The sequence below is a fragment of the Typha angustifolia genome, chromosome 9 (assembly GCF_048772165.1).
Source record: "Typha angustifolia cultivar Huaian chromosome 9, ASM4877216v1, whole genome shotgun sequence".
NCBI classification, from domain to species: Eukaryota; Viridiplantae; Streptophyta; class Magnoliopsida; order Poales; family Typhaceae; genus Typha; species Typha angustifolia.
This window is the reverse complement of record NC_133247.1, coordinates 10467270-10487935: the sequence shown is the minus strand read 5'-3', so window position 1 is coordinate 10487935 and position 20666 is coordinate 10467270. Positions and strand designations below refer to the sequence as shown.

Below are 20666 nucleotides of genomic sequence, written 5' to 3'. Positions count from 1 at the left end.
TGATCTATCTCATAATATTAATCGGTTCTCGCAGTACAAGAACATCTCTCTTATCATATATTTCATACTCTAAGCTTCACAAAAGAAGAAAATTATAGTAATCTACATAACTTCAGCAACCATAAGTTAGAAATATTTCATTAGCATTCAGTTAAAGAACTAATTACAATTAAAATTTAAGAAAAAATAATCTAAAAGATTTCAGTGGCAATTGTAATATTTTAAAGAATGTAGCAGAAATTATAATAATTTAAAAGTTTTTAGTGGTAATTATATAATTATGCAAAAGTTAGGTGGGTTTTCGCAATTGGATCAAAAGTTAGGTGGTTAGTTGCAAAAAAGACTACCTTATATAACTTGCTAGTTCTAAGCGGCAAGTTGATATATCGACCCACCAACTCCCCCCCTCTCCACCTCTTCATACATATATCATAAGATTTTCTTTTTTCATTTTAACTTATTTAAAACATCATAATTGTCACTTAAATTTTAGATTTTTTTTTATGTTGCATTAATAAAATAATAAATATTAGATAGCTTTCCAGTTATTTAAGAAAATTTATACAAGGTCAAGATACTTTATATCATGTATAAATTTAGTTTAATCGTGATTAGTTGAGTTTAACTGACTAATTGTCTTTGAAAGAGCTCAGTTATTTTGATGGATAATATTTTATTTAAAGAATATATTAGTAATTATAATAATATTTGAAAAGTTCTCAATGGCAATTATGGCAAAGTCCAAACATTATTGTTATATATACCACGGTCGGATTTATCGTATCCCTCTTTCCGAGTTCCGCTTTGGACCGATAAAAGAGGGGGTGAGAATATCATCTCCTCTCCTTTTTAATACTTCCGACTCCCCCCTCCGTTACGAACTCCTTCGCAAGAAATCTCTCTCTCTCTCTCTCTCTCTCTCTCTCTTAGAATCGTCTATCTCTGCGGCCCCACGGATATCGAGGCAATCAATGCCGACCGTCATGGAGGGCCGGAAGAGGGACGCCTCAGTCTTCCTCGACGATTTGATTCTATCGCCTCTCCCTTTATCCAAGCGGATCCGGTCCTCCCCCGGCGGCGGCGAGGATAGCGCTCGCTCTTCTGCGCCGCTGCTGCTTAATCCTCCGACGACAACCGATGCCTTTGGCTCCGGCTGTGGTGGCCGTGAGGAGACTCCCCTCGGGTGTCTCCGGCTTGTCTTCCCGGACGTGCCCCCGCAGGTTTCTTATTCTCTCCGAATGGATGAAAAAGATCTGTTCTTTTGTTGATGTGATCTTGTTTGGTGTTATTTGTGATTATTCGGGGTTTATTTTACGTTGGGAGACAAAGATTGGTTTCTCTTGGCCAAATTGTAAGTTGGAGTTGGGACATTATCTTGATAGAACGACCCTAGATTTGAAATTAAGATAAAGGAAGGCATCAATTAGAAGATCGCAGCCGTGTGAAGGGGATTAAGGGGTGTTCTTGATTGGAATAAAGGTGAGAATTTTGAGGACTAGAAAGCCATGTCTTTACTTCAGTTGTGGTGAAATTGTGATTGTTGGGACTAGAGAACTATAAGTTCATTTCAGTTGTAGTGAGTATGATTACTTAGAAAATATGGAACAAAGCATGTGCTAAATAAAGTGTAGCTACAAAATTTTGCTTTGTGATCGATCTGTACGGTAACCTGTATTTCATATATGGTGGATGCACTAGGACGTTGTAACTTCTGCCCAGGGGTGGTAGGATCTTGCGGTCAAATTGAGGCAGATGAAATCCTAAAAACTCACGCCTTTTCTAATTGAGATGAGAGCAGGGGAGTCTAATTTATAATTTTTGTGGTCCAAAACCAACCAATCGGCCAAATTATAGGAATCAAAGTTATGAAAAGTGGCAAGGTTAACCAAAGAACATTAAAAGGACTAAATGTGATTGGAAAGAAAGGTTCTTGCTGTGATGGAAATTGATCAGGCATGAAGCATCTGTTTCCTCTCTAATACGTTGAATTTTGGCGGTAATTTTTCTCTACTTCTCCATTATACCCTATGTTTGGTTACCTGCTTTACAGGAAATGACCCATTAAGTTGAAGTTGGTGAATCATCCTCTATCTACTTATAATCAGGTTGAATTTAGCTCGCAGATGCCAACTAATCTGAAAAGATCACCAAAGATGCCTGCGATCTTGGACAGGTTCAGGGGACAGGCCTAAAAAAGTCATCGTGTGATTTTGAGCACGGAATCAACCTCTTTCTTATAACAGAATTAGGATGTTTGGAGGTTCTCATAACAGGTTTTAGTAGGAGTTTGCTGGGCCTAGCTTGGTTGAGATTGCAGTAACCTGTGTAGGATGTCTTGGTGCCAAGCAATCTAGGATATGCAGAAACTTCAAAGATACATAAAACATTAGACAATTTGATAAAATGTAAATAGAGGCTGAAAAGTGCTCTCCAAATTGAAGAATTTTGTTAATAGTATCAGAAAGAACATCTTGTTGTAAATATGAGATTTCTGATTGCTTGGAGAAATATGTGCTTTACAGAGAAATAAGGTGGGAAGAAAGAGAAAAGAAAGTAGTTGATAACTTTTTGTCTTTCATTTCTGTTAGTTTTATTGACGTATTAAGAAACATATCTGTAATCTATCTACCACCAGTACACTTCTAAATGTATGTTATCTAACAACTAAGTGAGTAACTAGTCTTGCAAATTGCATGAACCATGTAAAATTGGTCCCATAATTTGATCACTTGATTTGACATTTATGAAACCTTTCCTTCAAAAACACTTTAGATTTATTAAATTGAGGAAGTACTTTTTGTGTTATTTCATCTGGGAGACATATTCATATTGTACCTTGTACTGAAAATTTCTGTTAAATTGTTTTAGGTTCTGGAAAAGGTTCTTGAAGCTTCGGGGAATGATTTGGATTCTGCTATCAAGGGTATCAACAAACTTCAATCAGGATCAGAAGGAAGGAACTTAGGCTTAGCTACAAGTAAATATTTACCTGATAATGGAACAAATGTAACAGTTTCACTTGAAGGTATGTAGAAACTATTGCTGCATTAATTATGATGTTGCTCTTTCATTGCCACCATCCTTTTGTACGTATTGATCTTTTCTAGTTTTGTGATTTGGTTTCTATCTTGTTGTTGCCTTGATTAACTTCATTCATTGTGGCAATTATATGTTCTTTAGATATTACATCATACTTACTATAGATACTTCATTTTCCTACTTTATCCCTCCTGCTAGTTTTGGTAGCTGTGCCAATCTCTTGGATGAAAGACTGCCATAAATTTGTTATACAGAATTACATATAAGTCTGCCCAGACTGATAGTAATCTACTATAATGAGTTTTAATGTTCGAGTGTGCAGTAAGGTAATTTTAAGTTGGACAATTTTGAGGTTTTTAGCACCTTAGTCAATATGTGCAGCTTGCTGTCTACAAGTCTACAGGGTCTAAAGACTAACGTGAACTTGAATTTCTGGTCTTTCAAGTGAGAACTTTTTTGGATGATTACATAAATAAATAAGTAACTAGAGAAATAAATATATGGGAAAAAAATTGAGAACATATTTCTTTTAGAGACTGTTAAATCTTTTGATACAAGTACTAAACTTTTGGATATCAACTATATTTCTTGCAAAGTTTCGAGTATCAGGATCGGGATTGAAGGCTCGAAAAATTAATACGTATTGGCCACCTGTATTAGTCGATATGGTATTAGACTATTTAATTAAATAACATTTTGAAAATCTAGAAAATATGATAGGAAAATAGAACTTACTCATATATGAAGTTAAAAAACTAAAAATTTACTTACTCAAAACTATAATAAAATTTGAGTAGGACCTAATAAATTTCTATGTTTGCAAAGTACTATCACAGAGGTGAGATGAAGAGAGATTTATCTCTCTTTTCACTGATGTTTTGCAACAGTTAGAGAGGGAGAGAGAAAGAGGGAGTTAGAGAGTGAGGGAGAGAGAAGTGAAAAAAAAATAAAAATAAAAGGTAAACCGAAAGAGAGAAAAAGAAGACTCATCCAAATTCACCGGACTGCAAATTCACTTGATTTTGTCATTAGATGAGCTCGGTGAAATGTGAGGGGTGAAAATTTGTGTGTGTGTGAGAGGGGGGGGGCGGGGGGGGGGGAGGGAGAGAGAGAGAGAAAGTATATAAGACAAATTTGAAAAGACAGTAGCTGGGGAGTTTGATCCAAAATTGAAACTACAAACAACCCATATCGGGCCGTTTTGGCTGATCTATCGATTCCGGCCCAATACCAGCCACTTGGCTAGGATCGGGGCATGATCAGGATCAGCTATGACCAATCGGATATGTTTCAATTGATCTGGATCAGAATCGGCCAAAATCACCATCCATGATTTCTTATATACGGGTAGAAACTCCAAATGCCTATGGAGTGGGATTTTCAGCGAATTCAAATTCATTAGTAGGTATTGCTTTCTTTTGACTAGTTTTTATTTTAAACCTACAGTTTTGACTGAGATTGAGATGCTTGGACTAGCACCCATACATTTGGAAATCAACAAGAGCTGGAGCTTTTAATTAATATATTCATTTGTAATCACATCTTATATTTGACTTACTTTAGTTGTGCCACACAGTGTGACTGAGGTTTCCACTTTGCACTGTGCAGCATTTGTCTCATGGTTGAGTCATGGAACTGGAAAGAATCTCTCCAGTAATTAGACTTCCTAGATTTATCTCTAGACCCAGCAGTGGTGGAACCATTGCTCACTTCGGTGTCCTCTTTTTATGTTTGACCTCTTTTAGTTTGTGATGCCCAGTGTCATCACTCATTATGAGTACACTCAGTACAGTTTTAATTTGTTCTTTATAAAATTATTTGGGCTGAAAAAGGGAATGGTTTACTCTTCCTGCATCATCAAGAGCCATGTTCTTGTTTAGTCACATTCCATAGGTTGAATGGATGCTCCAGCAAGTGATTGTGAAATTTTCCGGTCCCTTTTTCCCTCTCAACGACATCATCTTTATGTTGTGTTTCTCTTTATCAAAGCTATAGGTAGATTGCTTTTTCAATATATACTGAACTATTTAATGATATGAAGAAAATATTGCCTTACATTTTCTCTTTTTCAGTTTGTTTCTTCAAGTTGTAGTGTTCATAAGGTATATAGCCTCAGGAATAACTATGAATGACAATCTGAGTAGGATTATCTGTGTGTATTATTAATCTCTGCTGGAAAGCTTATTTCCTCTGCCTTTGATGCTATTGCATTTAGAATCTGTGTGTGATTGGACTCTGTTCGCAGCTGACTATGATGGAGGACTGGCTGCACATACATCACTCATGGAGAACATCCCAACAGATGGTTCTGGATGGGTGGATCTGTTTGTGAGGGAAATTTCTACTGCTTCCAACTTGGCTGATGCAAGACATCGTGCTTTCAAATTGCTAGAGATCTTGGAGAAGTCCATTGTGGTTCATACTGGCAGTGGGCCAGCAGAGAGCTTTCACAAGGTTGTCTGAACTTTGCTTTTGTGAATTTGTAAGCTTCTCACCATCAATCTGCCTAGATGAGTAATTTTTGTTATACTTGTATCCAGGAAAACAAGAAGCTGGAGGAACAGGTCGAGGCTTTGCTTCGTGAGAACAGTGTCCTGAAACGGGCAGTTGCAATCCAACACGAGCGCCAAAAGGATTACGATGAAAAGAGCCAACAACTGCAACACTTGAAACAGACGGTGTTCCAATACCAAGAGCAGATACGGACACTAGAGGTAGATTCTCAGCATAAGCATGTGAAGGTCACTCTGTGATTATTAAACTTAATTTTGCCTCATTCCCTTGCAGGTAAACAATTATGCGCTAACGATGCATATGTACCGTGCACAGCAAAATAGTCCCATCTCAGGACATTTCCATCCTGATGTCTTCTGAGGCTATGCTGTCCATCCCTTACATTTGGAACTTGAATTTTTCTCCATTGTTGAAGAAGAAGAGGTAGTTCACCCCCTTATGGTTGCAACTCTAATTCTGGAAGATCCATCTCTTTAGTGATGAGAGGCAGACAGATAGACCAGAGGTATTACCCCTGTAGAATTGTCAAAATATGTATTCTCTTTCTTAGCGAAATTAGCTGCAGTTTACAGGATATTATCGGTTGTCTGCCTGCTCTTATGCAGAATGATAAAGGTCCTTGTATAGTTTTGAAAATAAAATTAATTGCTATCTGCCAAAAGGCTGTCATCATTCATTTGTTCCACTTTTTGCGCAAACTTAATTTCTGAAAATTTTGTGAATCAAATTTTGTATATAACACTCCGCCGCTCTATATTTTTATTAATTACAAATCGAGTTATATAATTTAATGAATATATGTAGAAAATATTTTGAGTTAGATTTGAATTAAAATATTCTCATATGTTGAATAGAAATATTTTATTTCTAAAACGACTAAAACATTTTTATTTCTAAAATAATTAAAATGTCCTTAGCATGATTTGATTGAGGATATTTTTATAATTTTTTAGTATAGTTAACTTAACTCAGAGATTTAATTAAGTTTAACTAATCAATCGGTAATAGTATTTTCTAAATATATTTGTTTAATTATATATGTTCGATTTGTAAATAGTAAAAATATAGGATGTAAACTATAATTTTATTATAAGACAGGATGATATATGTAAATTTCTCCAAATAAACAATGCTATAAATATCAACTAATGCGTTATTGCAGTAGACTCTATTTGTTTGGGAATCTATATCGCCTGTATGAATCCTCGTGACTAAGATCCTCAAGGAATGGGTGGTGGGTGGGTATAATTCCAAAAATTTATTCATAACATTTCAAAATTGATCTATCGCAATCATATACTAATGAGGGTCTTGGAGGCACTATTTTATGAGGCATTTATGCTTTGGAATGCTTTTCTTTTTTTTTTTCTCATGTCACAGATTCTGGGTGCTATTTAACTAATTTAACCCCCAAAAAAACCTTTTGTTTTTGGAGAGAAAGCAAGAATTTATTGTTGGAAGAAATTAAAAAGTAGAGATGAATGAAATTAAATGGCTAGACTCTTACAATGGTCAGACGAAGGTAAATCTATCTCTTGAATAAATTTGTCGTCCACTTGTTGTAATTGAAAATTATGGGCAATTTATTCTCGGAATACAAGACCGTCACGAATCAAAATGTAACTCGTAAAATTGAACCTTGATTTGAACAAGAGTTAATTGTAACAAAACAAGCACTTAAGTCTTTTTGAAATTATCCAAAACAATAGCACTAAAGTCTTTTTAGAATTATCCAAAATAATAGCACCATCTTTTAGAAAATGAAAGGACAACCAACTAAAAGATGCTAGTAGCTAGATAACTATAAAAAATAGTTAGATAACTAAAAGGTAGTTATGGTAGTTAAATAACTAAAAAGTAGTCAGATAACTGAAAAATAGTTATGATAGTTAAATAACTAACAAATAGTTATAATCATGAGAATGTGTCTAATCTAAATATCTACTCACAAAATTATTTATTTTAAAATAACACCATAGAAATATTACTATTCCTAACATTTATGTCTCTTAAATTAAGCCATAAAATACCACTAATAAGGAGTTGAACACTACTCAAACTATCAACTAGAAATTATGTGAGTTTAAACAAAAACCTTTAATTTATCAATTTTGCCCCAACTTTTTATGCCCTTGCAGCATTAAAATCTCAATTTTCTATCATTCTCTTGAGATGTTAGAGGAAACTAATTTCTTTTCAAAGCTCAACTCTACTTAAGCTAAATAATCTATTAATATTTCATCTTCTCCTTTCTCTACGCCATAATAAATGTCTATGCTACAAAATTTCTATGTAAAATGTCCCTAAACTGGAAGAGATGCTCATCAACCTGCATCATGTTTTCATTTATTGCCCTGTATGAGAATTGAAAGAAATGTCTTTTTTTTTAAGAGGAGAGAACTAATTGATTAAGTGAATTAGATCAATTGTTTAATTATTATGTTATCTAAATTGTTGATGTGGATGAAGGAACTAATCATCTTTGTAAGTGTGTAAATTTTTTTTTAATCTCCTGCTCTCAATTGTAGGTAAACAACCTACCTCCATATGAGAAAAGTTTTAACTTTTTTTTTATCCTCTTATGCTTGATTTAGTAGCAATCGTTTATGGTTGGAGAAAAATAATAGAATTTTAAATAGATTTAAAGAAGTTATTTACGCAAATAGTTTATGGTTTTCACTTCTCTCTTTGGTTGATTTTGTTAAAAACAGAAACAAATTTATGTATTTCATATGATCTATGAACCAAGCATTGCAACAATATATTAAATCTTAATACCAAGCATATGTATATTGCTAGTGAGAGTAATCCAAAAATTAACCACATAATAGAAGGTATTTCCTACTCTACTCTTACATAACAAATTAGATTTCTATGGTAGCAAAATGATCTTATGTTTCTATTACTACGCTAACGCACCAATGTAAACAAAGGTTTGCAAACTAAACAAATATATATATATCCAAATGCATTCTGGCAAGAAACACCAAGATGCATCAGAGCTTCACTACCAGTGTTGTCCATGACTGAATTATTTGGGAAATCCATAGATACTTCAAGAAAACACCAGTTAACACTCAAAGCATATATACACTAAATAGCAGCATAGAATCAATCAGTATATGAATCACCACTTAATGGGAAACTTCCTTTTGGAGCATCCAAAATAGTGAATGTGAAACATCAATTAATGTGAAATTTTTTCTCTTTTTTTTTTAATTTTTTTTCCTTTTTATTGTTGTAGAATACCGCCAGTAATAACAGTAGAATCCTCGTAACTAGATCGTCAAGAAATGGGTGGGTATAATTCAAAAAATTTATTGATGACATTTCAATATTGCTCTATTGCAGTCAATGAAGATAATAATATTTATCATGCAATACTAATAAGGATCATGCAGACACTATTTTATGAGGCTCATATGCTGTTATAGAATGCTTCTTTTCTTTTCTTTTTCATGTCATAAGTTCTGCGTGCTATCTAACTAATTTAAACAAAGAAAGACTTTTTTTTTTAAGAGAAAGTAAGAATTTATGACTCCTCAACTATCCCATAAAAGTACTGCAGAAAGGGAGTTTTTTTAAGAAACTGATAGTGAGGAACACTCAAGAACTCTCAACTAGAAATCTTTGTGAGTTTAAAGAGAAACCTTTGATAGAATTTTTTTTTTTTTAATGCTCTTGTAGCATTAAAATCTCAATTTCCCATCATTCCCTTGAGATATTAGAGTAAACTAAACTCGACCCTTTGTTTTCACTAAACAATTTGAGGCTCAACTATACTTAAGCCTAATAAGTTATTAGTTTTCATCTTCTTCTCGGACCCTTTCCTAATAGTTTCTACGCCATCGTGAATGTCTATGTTATAAAATTTTTATGTAAAATGTCCTCAAAACATGAGAACCAAGTTTCAAATTTTAGCTATAAAAGTTACAACAAACTAATCCTTAAAGTGTAGCAATGCTCATCAACATGTAATCATGTTCTTGTTTATTGCCCTATATGAGAATTGAAATCAGTAATTTTTTGAGAGGGGAGAACTAGTTTGTTATGTTATCCAAGTTGTAAAAAAAAATCTTCAATCTCCTCACTCTCAATTATCAGCAGCCTACTGCCATATGAAAGAAAAATGTCATTTTTGTAAAGCCTTTGTATCAGAATGACTAATAGTAAATGGATTTAAAGAGGTTATCTACATAAATGTTCTGTATTTTACTTCTTTTTTTCCCTTGTAATCTTTAAAAATTATGATGCCTCATCTAATGGATTACCCATTTTTCTCAAATCGAATAATTAATTTTTTTTTTTTGAAACAAAATTACAAATTTATGTATGTCATGTGGTCTCTAACTAAAACAAATTTTCTTACTTGCAAAGCCCTTGACTCTTGTAGTTTCTATCTAGCATGAAGTTCAAAATCAATTATAGTTATAAATGAAAATCCTACTTATAGATAATTGATACATTCATACTTGTATAATGTCAGTGAAAATAATAGTTAGAACCAAGCACTGCAGCAAACCAAAATGACATTAAAATGTTAATTATGTAAGATTAAGCCATTAAGAGGGTCTCCCTTCCCATTTAGCCTGAACAATATTGTCATTGTATATTGCTAGGGAGAGTACCATAGAAAGATTGCAAGCGTTTATTCCATTATTAACTACATAATAGAAAGTATCAAGTATGTTTCTATCACTACCCTAATGAACCAATGTTAACAAAGGTTCTAAACATATATATAATATAAAGGCTTAATTAAACTTTGCCAGCATTTGAATATCCCGCTAGATTTTTAAAAAGCTATAACTAAACTTATATGTTAGCCTTTCTTGAGTTAAAAATCATGTGCCAAACATCTGAATAATAAGTTATTTCCAGATGGATTATCAAGTCAAAAAATAATTCTTGAATAATTTTGTCTTTTATCTCCTTCCTTAAATTGAACCAAAAAAAAGTCTTGCTCTCTTCTTTCCAAGCCATTTTTTCTCCCAAGTCCTAAACTTAATAAAAACAATAGTAACACCAAATCAGCCTCACTTGAAGATGAATTTTACCATTGTAAATTAAGAATTATTGTTAGGACTTCCAATCTATACTATCTAAGAGTAGATACATAATTAGAGTAGATACATAATTTTAATTTATTCGCTAATAAAACCTAATAGTTTCCAAAAGTCTAAGAGAAATATTTGTACGTATTTATAGTACAAGAGACAGTGATACCAAGTCAAAATATAAATGGACAAAGTGTAACTAAGACTAATATTAATCAATTGAAATGAGCATTTTTGCAAAAAAAACACCCAGATGCATGAGAACTTCACTGTTAGTGTTTAACATGAAAGAATTATTTGGGAATCCATATGATCCTTTGATACTTCAATAAAACAACAGTTAACATTCAAAGCATATATACACCAGAGATGAGACCTAAAGGTTTATGGCCTGTACTACATACATCCAGGAGTTACTTATAAACAGCATCGAAGATTGAAGCAAGTTCAGGAGATTTGTTCCAAATCATCGGGAAGGTGCAGTACCTTCTCTGAAGAGGATGTTTGCCACCTTTGGAGGAAGCCAGGCTGCGCTGTTGGCACTCTGTCCATCCTGCTGCTGCTCGCCTGCCTGGTCTGAGATGTTAGCTACCTTCCTCCTCGATCTTCCAATGCTCTTCCCGACAAATAAACCCATTCTTAGCGCTGTAAACAAACCCAAAGCAATAAGAAGTGGCCTCACAGCCCAGTGGAAGTCCTCAAGGTGCTGATATTTCTTCACCACCCCCTCACATGTGTCGAAGCTTACCACCTCCACCTCCGAAGGATCAGCCAAAGAGCTGCATGCTTCTCCAAGGCTGAATCTTCCAGGGAATTTGACGACAAGGCATCCATTTGGAAGTACTTGCGAGATCTTGCCTGTGGCCCAGGGTCCGCCATTCTTACGTGGCCAGTCGAACCTGGGACTTGATATGCTGGCTTTCACCCTCAGGAACTGACCGATGCAATAGGATTCAGCCATTTGAAGCTCAGAATAGCTCCCCTTCCAGAGAGTGTCCATCCCGATCAAACCTACAGTTACTGCACCATAACGCTCAATGCTGTGAAGAATGCCCACCTGAGACCGCTTCTTGTCGTCCTCCCTTAGTCGCACCCAGTCACCAGCTGAGAAACCATATGTCACCCTTTCAACTGTAGAAGGGTGCACCCGCAGAGGATCATGTAGACCATGGACTCTGACAAGAATGAAACCATCACGATCCCCATCTTTCTCCATGCCAACTATCATTCCCTCTGGGATCTCCATGCTTTCAGGTCTGCAAGAGCTCGTAGTCTTTCTTGAACGGACCATGTCACCCACTTGGAAATGGTCCTTTAAGAGGGACCAATTGGTGTAACTTGTGCGGGTTAACTTGTTTTCAGTATCATTCCAGCATCCGTTGCTCAAGTCTGCATCCTTACAACTGCAAAGAAGATATCAACAATTAACATCCAGCTATAGCTGTGTGAGAATAGTAATGTTTCTGATCACACGATCAGATATTTTTTCGCACTCAATTTTCACTTCCTAATGATAACAAGTATATTTTCCTAATGTTAAATAGATCATCGTTTTCTAACAGTTTAAACTTTTTAAGTAGTTAGTGAGTTAACATGGTATTAAAGCAGTGGGTTTGAGTTCAAATATTACTAAGCCCATCTATTATTAAAATATAAAAACTTTCACCCAGTTAAATCAAGCCCACTTTATGGAACAATCAAATATCTTAGCCCCAAAGTGAGGAAGAATCCCCGAAATGAGGAAGAATGTTAAATATAAAATATAAAATAAACCATTCTCTAATAACTTAAGTTTTTAGAGTAATTGATAAGCTAACACTTATAACTAAGATGCAATAAACATGATTAAGAAAATAAGACCTTAATACATATTATGATCTAGTTCATTTTGGTTTGCTCATATAGATAATTGATCGCAAATATATGCAAACTTTATAAGGAAACATGTTAAACATACTTCAACTAATAAAAAGAAAAAATAATATGCAGTTGTAAGTTTAAGAGATTGTTCTTTCCTATTATCACTAATGAAAAGGCAAAACCATTTCAAGTAGTTTTTGAATGCAAATACAATTTGTCCAAGCTGTTCTTTCCTGGTTATTCCAAAACAAGAAGGGCATATAGTAAAGTTATCTGAACTACTCACAACAGCCATATGATATGATAGTGTGTAACCAAGAGAGCTTGATAGGGTTTAGAGGGGTTTTCCCAGTCCATGAGTGAGGAAAGGCTATAAAAAGAGTCAAATAATGATAAAAATGTGCAACAAATGGAATGACTAATCTCATACACAGCAAGAACAAAAAAAAAAAAGAGAAAAAGTCCCCCCCCAAAAAAAAAACCCAATGCCTCATTTCTTTGTTTCCATAAAACTATACAGTATGCAACTTTTCACTTAAAAAACGGCTTGTACAACTATCACTTCACATGAATCAGAAGATCAACCTTTAACCTACAACTTTCATCTTTTTCTAAACCCTCAAACATGTTATTAGAACTTAGCAATCAATTGGACAGTGCAGGGGAAAAAAAGTTGAAATGTAGCCCCTGATATATGGCAGACCAAACATCTTCGCTAATTAGCTTACGCACACATATGCAGGATATTAGCCTCCAAATGTCAACCCCATATAAAGTAAAGCTAACTAACTTCAATGGTTCGATTATTCTCTTATTTTCAAGATGGGACTGTTGAATATGATTTAGAAACCTTTTCCTATCATCATCTTCAATTTCTTTTTCCTCTAATACTCAGCTACTTCTTTGAATCCTCGACTCCTTTAAACATAACTAATGTTGAATATGATTTAAAAACCTTTTCCTATCATCAACTTCATATTCTTTTTTCTCTATTACTCAGCTACTTCTTTGAATCCTCTACTCCTTTGTTGAATATTTTTTAGAAACCTTTTCCTATTATCTTCTTATTTTTCTATTACTCAGCTACTTCTTTGAATCCTTCTTTGAATCCTTTACTCCTTTAAAGATAACTAATTTACACAGAGATAATGTGAGATTAAAACATAAAATTATCTCTATTGAAAAAAAAAACCTATCTTCTAAACCCCAAGAAAGGGAAAAGACAGATAGAACATTAGTTACATGAAGTACTAATGCTTATAGGGTTTAGAGACAAGCTAATATCCTCTGCTCCTTTACTTAAAGGGTCAGTAGAACAAACATGAGTTATATCTGAGAATATCCAAGGTTCTGGATGAGATCAAAGTTCTTCCTCAAACTGAGGCTTGTGAGCGCTATATTCCTATGATGGAGAAGGCATAAAAGATTTAATGTTTTCAACAAGTTATCTCCAAGAAAATTTATTTAGAAAAAGTAATTTCACTCCAAGAGAAGCATTCTTATTATAACCAATTATCGAATAGCTAAAGCTATGAGAACCTGCACAATTCTGAAACCACTAAACAGTAGGAGAGAGCTTATACCTTTCAAATGCACGAAGAATATCAGTCATTAAAGGGCGATTACGAAGGTCATACTCGAAACAACCAAAAAGAACATCTTCAACCTCAGGAGGCAAACCACTAGGGATATTTGGCTTTTCTTTCTTTAGCACAACCAATTGATAGATTTCATCAGCTGACTTTCCACGCCAAGGCTGAATGCCAGTCAACATCTCCACAATGCTGCACCCAAATCCCCACGTATCTGTCTCAAAACTAATCGGACCCCTGATATTTGGTTGCCATTGTTCAGGAGCCATGTAATTTGGTGTCCCAAACCTTTGAACTAGATCTGGATTCGGGAGTGAAAGTCCAAGCAGCAAAAATGGAATTCCAAAATCCCCAAGGACTGCTCGGTCATGTTGATCAATAAGAAAGTTGCAAGGCTTAAGATTAAGGACCAGGATGCCTTTTGAGTGGAGGTCCAATACTCCTTGAGCCAAATCATAACCATACCTATAGAGAACAAAAACAAGCACATAACAAAAATGCTCCAGAAAAAAAATTCTGCAGTTTCCTGATAGGAAGATTTATTTGCTGAGCCATGGAAGAATGCCTATAGACTTCTGACACAAGGGCATGCTGGTTGTTGGCACGGTACAAGCCTCACCAAGAATGGTCAGCATGCCCAAATATGGTACCTTCCATGTGCTAGTGCACATTGACATGTAGCATACTAGCATGGTAAGGTTAGAAACAGTTAACACATGCCATAAAGTATGGTTAAACATGCTTGAGAGCATGTGAAACGTTGGTCACCATATACCTTAAAACATCAGATAGTGAAAGTCTTCCACCTTTAAGACGAGCCATCTTGTCTCCAACTGACCCCTCGTAAAATTTCATTGCTATGCAGAGCTGTAAAGCAATAAAAGAACCTCAAGATTTTTTACAATGTAGTATGATATAGCTGACACAAACTCAGCAGTGAGTTTGAGAGCAAGTGACACAGACATCATAAATAACTTACCCTTCCATTTTGGAGGGAGATTCCATGCAGAAAGCAAACACTCTCTGTTCCTTGGCATTTGGAGAATACTTCATCAAACCTGGCCGAAAAAGCCTGCAGATTGTCATCTTTAATTGGGCATAACATCTTGACAGCAATTTCATGGTAACGATCATAATCTTCAGTGCACTGATGATGAGTTGCTATCCAAACATCACCAAAAGGACCTCTTCCTATACGGTGCTTCAGTTTCAGCACACTTGGATCAATCCATGGACTTATCTGGTTTGGGGTAGAGAAAACAGTTCTAAGATGATCTGGATCTTCCTCAAGCAACATGTACTCAAATGATTCACCAGTTTGCGAAGAAGCAACTTGTCCAGCCATTGCTTTGATCAAATATGGCAATTTACCTGAATAAATCATTCAGATAGTTAATTATAATCCCAAATAGGTTGTAATGTCATAATAGAGTCTATTATGCCATAGAGTAATAAACTAAATAAACAGCATATTACTTGTGGGAAACTTATGCATTATTGTATCACTCACATACTTCACTGAAACATGGAACCAACTGACATATTGGGACTCCACAACTGCAACTTGTTCTCATAATGATCCCACATGATGCATTGTGATGAATCGGTTATACAACAGCACATTACATATGTTAAAGGCACAAGAGCACAAAGGCACAAAAGCACAAGATGAGATAGAACCCTTGTGGATTTTCTAGGACAATAGAGAATAATGTAAAAATCAATTGTAATAATTGACTTGTCTTGTGGCATTTGATTATGAAATCCAGTAAGGATCATTATTGTAGTACTAAGCGAACAAAAGGAAAAGTCAGCATTCAGCAACTATGTGCAAGATGGCATTAGTGTGCTCATCCGAATTTCCACAATGCAATAATGCAATAAAGGCTAATAAGCAAGAACCATGAGAGATAAAATGAATACCAAACACCTAATCTTAGTCATGTCAGTGTTCTGGTAGACTAGCAAAGTCTGGCAGTGGCACCATCAAAAGGAATTATCCTCCTAGTTGAGAAGAGGTCAGTCATCTAACCAAAATGGCAGATTAACATAACACTATGGAAGTTAAATGTTCACAGGAAGATCAAACCCAAGAAGAGCAGGTAAAATCCCAAGCATCCAAAATAACTGTTAAGATCCACTAAGAAAATAATAGCATGAACCTACAGATATTCTAGGTAAAATCAAAAGATAAAAGACCTAAGCAATGATTGTTAATATGTGTATTATTTAGGAAGCAGCTAAATGAGGAAGAATACATGGCGCTAACTGATACAAACATGTCCAAAATGCATTAGTGAAACAAAAAAGGTAATTGCGCTGACCCTTTTGCATTTGAGCAAGTCCAAGGAAAGAAGAGTATGAGCACAAGAAAGAAAGTCACAGAAAGGTATGGATCCAGACTAGAAAAACATATGAGCTCTGGAGATGCAGTGAGCAGCAGATCATTATGATTAATCGAATCTAATCTGATTAGGTACAGAGAATTGTACAAGGAAACAAACAAGTTCCCTGGGAATCAGGCCATATCTGGCAAATGCATCAGATGTTTGTTCTTATGGTTACAAATTAATATTAGCTGCCAAACTATACGTCCAAAAGTGCCTGAACAGTGGCAACTACAAGAAACCTATGAATTATGCAACTTGAGAAAAAGATAGAATATTTGACATTTAGTAGGTCATATATGAAGAAAGAGTATCATTGAACTGTGAACAAAACTGAAAAGAGAGTAAGGATGTGCACATATGAAACATGAAAGTGATATGCATAGGAGAAAAAGGACATTTAATCAAACCAAGGTGACCAGCAGCCAAGAGGAATACAAACACAAACATGAAGGACAAATAATAAAAAGCTGCATAAAGCTCATAAAGAATATCAAAAGGAAAGATAACAGAAACACAAACTTCTACTGAACAACGGGAAAAAGCTTGGATGATTTCTTCAAAGAATCAGAATAGCATGCTACAGAGGTCCTATTAAGATAAAGTACACTTCATTAGGTATGGTAAGCTGTCAACTAAAAAATGGCAAATCCTCACACTCTTTTAAGCTGCATGAATTGAGTTCTAACCAGAAGCTTTCCATATAGGATCACAATTAGAACAGAGATTGCAGCAGGCATTTGGAACAGGCAAAAGAAAAGGCAATTCAGTCAGGCAAAATTGCTGGAGGCTCAAAATGACCACTATCATCTTTTAACTCTAAATCAGAACTCTTCCAAAACCAAGATAGATTTAGGGAATAACTCCTAACTGTTGCATGATGGAGGATCATTGAGATTCGGTGGTCTAAAGAAAATCCAAAGAGACCACAAATCACAGAAGTATTACCATGTCAATGCAAATAAAAAATAAGACAAAATGGACATATACATTTCAGATGACAATCTCAAAAGCTATCATGGAAGTCCAAGTTGACTGAGACAATGGAACCCTATGCAAGTGGTAGGGCATTACGTTAACATGAAACTTGGCAAGTTATAAAACCACCGAAAATGTTAAATCGTTACCATATCATGTAATCTGACATGAACAGAAGATAATAGATGATGGCAAAAGAGTAGATGTCATGCAAATGCAACTTCTCCCTTTAGGTTATACTTCATGATTTGAATCAACTCTCAACTTAGAAAAGATGTTGATCTCAGTTGACTAGTGATAAGACGTCTTATTGACATGTGAAACTACTAAAAGTCAATCTGTAATAGAGATGCAGGTTCTTCTTTGAAAGTAAATCCTTATATTTTTGTAAAATCCTTTTTTTAACTAGCTATCAAGCCAAATGACAGCCTATAGAACATAGATACAGATACGGCATATGGATATGCCAATACAGCAAACTTGAAACTACTAAAAGTCAATCTGTAATAGAGATGCAGATTCTTCTTTGAAAGTAAATCCTTCTATTTTTGTAACATCCTTTTTTTAACTAGTCATCAACCCAAATGACAGCCTATAGAACATAGATACAGATATGGCATACGGATATGCCAATACAGCAAACTTGAAAAATAAGGATACAATACGCTCAGGATATGTAGCTAATATATGTATATATTTATGTATACAATTAATGAACTTGTGTACTTGCATTTTCTTAATTGAGAAATTACATATTATTGTTGCATATGATAGTTTATATAAGGAGACCTCCAATTTATCAATTAGAAGAACAATCATTCGTAACAAAGGTCCAACATATTTGTAGCAATTTAGCATACTATTAACTAAGATGTAAGATAAATAAGAGAATTTAATCTATAAATCAAAAAAGAAATTTGACCATTGTAACATGATCTCGTAATGTAGATAACCAAATAAAAAAACGAACTCAATCTTTTCACAAAGAGAAACCTTCTAGATCTAATAAGAAATGAAATGTAATAGCCTCCTTCAATTTGACTAATATTGATAGAAATCTCAAAAGTATCTAAGAAGTATGCACAACATTAATTTTATTTTTAAAAAATTGAATACTTTTAAGAAAATATCTGATATGCATCCAAAAGTATCTGACAAATATCGTATTCGATACAGATATTCCAAGAGTATGGAAGTATCCATGTTTCTTAATGACAACTTCCTTGATAATATTCATGGCAGACAATCAAAACTGTTATGTTGCTTGGCATAAATCCTACATAGAAACAAAAACTTCACATATTATGATGCATGAAGAGAGGAGACCTCTTACACAAAGTTGTCATACTGTAAAGATAACAGCTCTGCTCCAACAAATACAGGAAATTGTATAAAAGAATGGTTAAGTAGAAGATTTCCACTAAAGAAAGAGCAATGACTAGAGTAGGCAAATAGGTTTGTATTATGAGAAAGATCTCAATTGCTCAAACATAGAAACCAAATAAGTATATTATGGGAGAAAGACTTCTTTGCAAGAAACAATAACCATGGTTGTGTGCAGACATAATAAAATATGAATAACGAGAAATAAATATGATGATAAGAATAAGATCACTCGAGATTGATATCACAAACAAAGGGAAAAAAAAAGAAAAGGGTAAAGGGATGTTCGGAAGTCGCTCATCCTTCAATTGCCAACTAGAATCTCAGATAGTAGGATTTCTTCATTACCATAGTATTTTCCTTTAGGGCTTCTAAACATCCACAATTTTCAATTTCTTTACTGTCATATTCTTGTGTTTCATCATCCTCTTAGAACTACCCGATGTCCCAAATAGATATCTATACATTAATCAGAAATTCATGGATTGAATATTGATGCCTACTTGCTGATTTGATCCAACCAAAAGAGTTGAAACACGAAAGATCCCCCAATGTTACAAGTTAGTATGTAAAAGCTTCCATTTCGTCACTGTACCAGCTTTACCATGTTGCCACCAAATTTCACTGCTTTCTATTATGTTGAAGCAAAGGAATATAACTAGATTCATAATGCATAATCCAAATTGTTCAGAAGAGGATTTAGAACAAAGGAACAACATATGAGTATTCATCTCCAGGGCAATGACCCAGAATAAGCATGGCCATGTCCAAGTCTCCATAACAATTAACTAACTCTTTCAGCCAAGAAGAACAAATTCTTCAGCTTAAACTTGAGAATTTCTAGCAAATCCAAGAACTCTCCAATTTAAAAATTATCTGGGATGCAGAATTAAACTTAGTAAAAGTATCAGTAGGAAGCTACAAATCTAGGATCAATAACTACCAAAAGTATCAGATTCTATAACATCCTATTGTTTCCATTTTGCAATCCCTGCTCTTGATGTAATTCGTTAAAGATATTTGTCGCTTGTTCTGCAGCACCCATAAGCACAAAACAAGAAAAACAAGACAAACAAGAGAATGCATCCTACAAAAGTATACTGTTTTGTCGAAACAAACGCGACAAAAGAACTGCAAGATATGAACTAGATTTAGCCCAGTGGCCCGTAAATTCTGTCACATAATCTCTCGATAAATTATGTCAGATGGGAAATTCAAACCCATAAAATGCCACAATCCAAAATCCAAACATTCTATAGTCTACAATCAAAACATTGTCTACCAACTCAAAACATCATAAATTTTGCCACCATTCGATCATTCCTGCCACCGTACACAGTACGGTCCATCCAAAATAAGCAAGAAACAGTAAATAGCTAAACTTAGATGCCGAAAATAAATTTACTTGGATCCACTGTAAACCCTTTTTAATATAATTCATCAAAGCAACAAAATACTAATCAAGTAATCAACCAAATAACAAGTAACACCATTTCAATCGTCCAACACCCAAAAATTCGCTGATCATAAGCGCAAATCAAATTCACGTTATACGGACCCGAAAACTAAATCAAAACTAACCAAAGAACAAAAAAAAGTCGAATCTTTATACAGAATAAAATCCACCAACGTGGATCCTCGGAAGATTCGGCACACAACAAAGAAAACCGACTTGCTCACCTAAAGATCCTTCCTCTTCCTTTTCCTTCTGGCAATCTTCTTCCAAGTGATGTCGACGAATTGATTGATCAAAGAAACAAAAGCAAATAAACCGAAAAAGAAACAGAGAAACAAGAAGAGAAGTAGAATAAAATTCCTCGGAGAGGAGGAGGCGAGAAAGAAGGAGAGGCGTGAGC

At 34.7% G+C, this 20666-nt stretch overlaps 2 protein-coding genes across 2 annotated transcripts; one reads left to right on the top strand and one right to left on the bottom strand.

Moving 5' to 3' along the window:
- Nucleotides 1–872: 872 nt before the first annotated feature.
- On the top strand, nucleotides 873–6296 carry LOC140767206 (uncharacterized). The gene is made up of 5 exons (XM_073107040.1): nucleotides 873–1220; nucleotides 2869–3025; nucleotides 5285–5493; nucleotides 5580–5753; nucleotides 5827–6296. Exons 1-5 carry the CDS (start codon nucleotides 972–974, stop codon nucleotides 5911–5913), a joined length of 876 nt encoding a protein of 291 aa, XP_072963141.1. The 5' UTR covers nucleotides 873–971; the 3' UTR covers nucleotides 5914–6296.
- Nucleotides 6297–10810: 4514 nt separating this feature from the next.
- On the bottom strand, nucleotides 10811–20666 carry LOC140766873 (protein KINASE OF THE OUTER CHLOROPLAST MEMBRANE 1). Its single transcript, XM_073106539.1, has 5 exons — nucleotides 20491–20666; nucleotides 15042–15433; nucleotides 14838–14929; nucleotides 14054–14527; nucleotides 10811–12013 (listed from the first exon to the last, which is right to left on the bottom strand). The coding sequence occupies exons 2-5, from the start codon at nucleotides 15405–15407 to the stop codon at nucleotides 11077–11079; spliced, it is 1869 nt and encodes a 622-aa protein (XP_072962640.1). The 5' UTR covers nucleotides 15408–15433; nucleotides 20491–20666; the 3' UTR covers nucleotides 10811–11076.

Excerpts from the sequence above, each read along its gene's own strand:
- LOC140767206 (XM_073107040.1), top strand. The coding sequence starts at position 972 with ATGCCGACCGTCATGGAGGGCCGGAAGAGGGACGCCTCAGTCTTCCTC. Across the intron at positions 3,026-5,284 it reads TGTAACAGTTTCACTTGAAG|CTGACTATGATGGAGGACTG; the intron begins GTATGTAGAAAC and ends CTCTGTTCGCAG. Across the intron at positions 5,754-5,826 it reads AGCAGATACGGACACTAGAG|GTAAACAATTATGCGCTAAC; the intron begins GTAGATTCTCAG and ends ATTCCCTTGCAG.
- LOC140766873 (XM_073106539.1), bottom strand. The coding sequence starts at position 15,407 with ATGGCTGGACAAGTTGCTTCTTCGCAAACTGGTGAATCATTTGAGTAC. Across the intron at positions 14,930-15,041 it reads TCTCCCTCCAAAATGGAAGG|CTCTGCATAGCAATGAAATT; the intron begins GTAAGTTATTTA and ends ATTGCTTTACAG. Across the intron at positions 12,014-14,053 it reads ATTCTTCGTGCATTTGAAAG|TTGTAAGGATGCAGACTTGA; the intron begins GTATAAGCTCTC and ends TCTTCTTTGCAG.